A 4564-nucleotide genomic window follows, 5' to 3' on the forward strand; every position below is an offset into this window, starting at 1 on the left:
CTATTGAGGTATCTTGCTGGATGTATACCTTTTTGCTGGTTTGAACTGAGCTGCACAAGTGTCTTTAATTGCGCACTATTATTGGAACTTCACCTGTTTCACTCTGCTTGTGAATGTACCACAATTGCTGATTGGTGCTTTCCTCCGGCATCCAATATGCTGTAATGTGTGTGCTAGGCAATCTACAGGAGCCAATAGCTAATGCCAACCAGCACCTGACGGCTATATATGAAAGGGGCCAATTGCTAGATAAAGGGACTATGGGGCCCATTTTGGATGACTTGAAGTGAACCAAAATCGGCCCCTGCCCCGACTGTGATCAGTTGTGGCGATTTGGATTGTTGCCGGGCCATTCGCATGGAGCGGTGCAGGCCCGGGGTGTGTAGCTTGGGCTCGGAAGTCACCCATGCGAACGCTTGATGTTTCATGGGTGTTCTTATGGGATTGTGGGACAAGGTGTGCCGGGCACAGGTGTCACATGACATAAGCCGCCGCCGTGTCTCTGTCCCACTGCCTACAAATATAAATCATTCCCCACTTATATTTGCGAAGGTAAGGGATATCGACTGTGAACTATTTATTGTCACTGCATAGTGTTTGTCTTCCTTTATAATCCTGTTTTCGCTTATTCTGTTACGTGTATATTGATATATAAAGGACATATCATTGGCTAATAAATTGAGTTGGATCCTGATGGAGCGATTCTTTGTCCACACTAAAGGGATCTTCCACCTACACTTGCCTCTCTGTCATGAGGTCCGATTCAGGTTGACTCACATTTTGTGAGTTTGGCCCAATTACGATGTTTTTGGGACTGTTCGCAAACATTGGGGAGGGCGGGGGGCGGACTGGGGGCAGGCACATGGGGATGTCCAGCATATAATGATGTATAATATAAATAATTAATAAATATTTATTTCAACCAAGAGCCAGATTGCACAGTTTGAGCTTAGAAACATTCCCCAATCAGCCACCACCAGGGGTCACGTGGGTCTGTGCTGATGACACCCAATTTATTAGCGCATGAATGATATAATCACGTATGTCCTCCCAGTTTGCTGTACTGCACATGTATTAAAATGTAGTATTTTGCTTATTTGGATAAAATATTCCATAGAAGACGTGCTCACATATGTCCAGCTTTATTGGCTAGGAGAACAGATGTACAGAACAGCATCACTTAGTAGAGGTGATGGACTCTGCGGAATGATCCGATTCTCGCACTCAGAGCTCCCCAGTCGGAGAACAGATGTACAGAACAGCATCACTTAGTAGAGGTGATGGACTCTGCGGAACGATCCGATTCTCGCACTCAGAGCTCCCCAGTCGGAGTACTTCTTGTACTCTCCTGGTCGCAGGTAGTATTGGCGACCCTTATAGTTTGGCTCTTCATAAAACATCCAGTGACCGTCATGTACATGGCAGGAGTTAATGTCGTGATAACGGAATCTCTCGTAGACTTGGGGACAGTCCTCTGAGAACTCCATCATTTGCCCCTTGAAGTCTCCTCTCTCGTAGATCCTCAGTTTGAAAGATCCGTGGTGCTAGAGAGAGGACGGTAAAAGAAGAACATTAGCAGTTCAGGGTAAAAATACTGTATAGACCAGTGGTTCTCAAACTGTGGGCCTAATTCACGTTTGTTTCTTACCAAGCGCTAACACGCAAACCCGACCATCAGGGCTGGAGCTTAATTGGGTACACTGATACGGTGTTCATGTTGACTTATGTCAAAATTTGGGACAAAAAAAGTGAAAAATTGTTTTGATTGTTGACCTTCCCATTGTCAACTTAATACTTGTGTCAACCTTCCAACCATGATGACATTTAATCTGTGTCAATCTATGGCCTCTTGGCCTTCAGTGGTCAACAAAATGTATGTCAACCTTAATTTGACCTAGTGACCCATACCCCTGCCCAGAGCCAGGAACTAGCACAGCGCCTGTAATCATCTTCATGTCACATTTTCCAGAGCACAATGGTGATTCATTGTAAAAAGTTGTTCTGGTATTGTGTGATACTCACTTGAGGTGTGAGACGGCAGGATCTGATGGAGTCATTGTAACCCATCCACTGGTGAAAGTCGGGGTACTCCCCTCTCCATAGATAGTACTGGTGTCCCTTGTAGTTGGGGTGCTCATACAGGATCCAGTTGCCGCTCTCTACTCTGATGGAGTTGCAGCGGTTGAAGTATGAGGACATGTCGGTGCAGTCGGAGCTGCACTCATAGCAGCGGCCCTGGAAGTTCCGGTCCTCGTAGAAAAAAATCTGCCAAAAAGTCAAGTTAGAAACATTATTGTCACTAGCATGGATGTGATTTATAGTGTAAGTAACGACGCTGAGGAAGAACTGGCGGAAGAGTGTCTGAGACTTTCCTGCTAGGGAGACTAAATCCGTATTCCTATAAGTTAAAGTAAATCTTTGAAGATTATGGATCTAAAATGAGGCAGAAATGACAGAAACAGGCTGATCGGGGCCGGAGCTGACATCACAGACCCTCCCTGAATACACCTGGGCACACATGAGTTTTTACTGACATCAGGTTACCACCCACAAATGGCAACTTGTCAATCAAACTGCGACCGGGTTGCAAATAAAAAAGTCACCAATTGTTGATGCTTTGTGCCATGGGGCATGCACGCTGTGATCCAGACGCATGTTATTTGATAATCGATCGGATTGTGAATTTGCACAACAGTGATCAGGTCTGAATAACCCCCATAAATTCCATCTAAAATCAGGATTTTCAAGTCAAGTCAAGTTAACATCAAAAATACTGTCAGTGCTGGAGTGCTCATATCAATGCCATAAGGAGGGGTTTGCAGGTGATGCAGGTGCACAGGGAGGAACTTCCTGGTGGGTTGTACTAGCTGTACTAGGGGAGGCAGAGGGAGGCAGGAAGAGGCAGGGGGAGGCAGAAGGTGAAAGGTAGAGGAAGGGGGAGTCAGTGTCTGGTAGGGAGAGGCATGGGGAGGCAGGGAGAGGCATGGAGATGAAAGAGGCATGAGGAGGCAGAGTGAGGCAGGGGGAGTCAGAGTGTGACAGGGGAAGGCATGGGGAGGCAGGGAGATGTAGGGAGAGGCATAAGGTGAAAGGGAGAGGCAGGAAGAGTCAGAGTGTGGCAGGGAAAAGCATGGGGAGGCAGGAAGAGGCAGGGAGAGTCAGAGTGAGGCAGGGAGGGGAATGGGGAGGCAGGGAGAGGTAGCGGAGGCAGAAGGTGAAAGGGAGAGGCATGGGGAGGTAGGGAGAGGCAGAGGGAGTCATAGTGTGGCAGGGAAAGGCATGGGGAGGCAGAAGGTGAAAGGGAGAGGCAGGGGAGTCAGATTGTGGTAGGGAGAAGCATGGGAGGCAGGGGGAGGCAGGGTGCATGGCGAGGCCTGGGGAGGCAAGGAGAGATAGGGAGTGGCAGAAGGTGAAAGGGAGAGGCAGGAGGAGTCAGAGTGTGGCAGGGAAAAGCATGGGGAGGCAGGAAGAGGCAGGGAGAGTCAGAGTGAGGCAGGGAGAGGAATGGGAGGCAGGGAGAGGTAGGGAGAGGCAGAAGGTGAAAGGGAGAGGCATGGGGAGGTAGGGAGAGGCAGAGGGAGTCATAGTGTGACAGGGAAAGGCATGGGGAGGCATGGGGAGGCAGAAGGTGAAAGGGAGAGGCAGGGGAGTCAGATTGTGGTAGGGAGAGACATGGGAGGCAGGGTGCATGGAGAGGCCTGGGGAGTCAGGAGTTGCAGAGGGTGACAGGAAGAGGCAACAAGAGTCAGAGTGTTGCAGGGAAAGGCATGGGGAGTCAGGAAGATGCAGGGAGATGCAGGGGGAGCTTGAGGGTGACAGGGAGAGCCAGGGGAACCAGAGTGTGTCAAGGAGAAGCATATGGAGGCAGGAAGAGGAAGGGGAGGCAGAGGATGAAAGCAAGAGGCAGGAGGAGGCAGAGTGTGACAGGGAAAAACAGTGGGTGACAGGTAGAGCGCGACAGGGGCAGCAGTGAGCCCCTTGGTCCTTGGGGGCCCCAGTGCACTGCACCTGCTGTACGAATGGTATTTCCTTTACAATGACAGTGATTTCCCAGCCTGAAAATGTAACCAATTAGTGATGGTTCCACTCACCTTTCCCATGTTGGCCTAGTACTAACTGCAAGGAGCTCAGTGATGCTGGGGTACATGACAACAGGCCTTATATAGGGCAATAATGCTGACGCCTGCATAGTGTACATTTACAGAGATAATGGCCCCATTGTCTGCGGAGGAAAATGTATAGCTGTGGTTTGTTTTATGTGTCCCTGAATATCCCATTGTATAGTTATACTAGAAGCTACAGTGAATTGTTACCTTACAGTATTGGGACAGGGCAGCCTGTCATATAATACACAGCAGGCATAGTGTCCTGTGACTGCAGACTGATGTGTCACTGTACAGGCAGAGCATAGGCCATGGAGTATTATTATTAAACTGTGCGGAGTTTGTATATTCTCCCCGTGCTTGCGTGGGTTTACTCCGGGTACTCCGGTTTCCTCCCACAATCCAAAAATATACAGATAGGTTCATTGGCTTCCAACAAAAATTAACCCTAGAATGTCTGT

At 48.8% G+C, this 4564-nt stretch overlaps 1 protein-coding gene across 1 annotated transcript; it reads right to left on the reverse strand.

Moving 5' to 3' along the window:
• Positions 1–390: 390 nt before the first annotated feature.
• On the reverse strand, positions 391–4147 carry LOC146021260 (gamma-crystallin-4-like). The gene is made up of 3 exons (XM_083155053.1): positions 4092–4147; positions 2023–2398; positions 391–1544 (listed from the first exon to the last, which is right to left on the reverse strand). Exons 1-3 carry the CDS (start codon positions 4145–4147, stop codon positions 1269–1271), a joined length of 708 nt encoding a protein of 235 aa, XP_083011179.1. The 3' UTR covers positions 391–1268.
• Positions 4148–4564: the final 417 nt, after the last annotated feature.

This window comes from Crinia signifera, chromosome 7 (assembly GCF_055691185.1).
Source record: "Crinia signifera chromosome 7, ASM5569118v1, whole genome shotgun sequence".
Taxonomy (NCBI): Eukaryota; Metazoa; Chordata; class Amphibia; order Anura; family Myobatrachidae; genus Crinia; species Crinia signifera.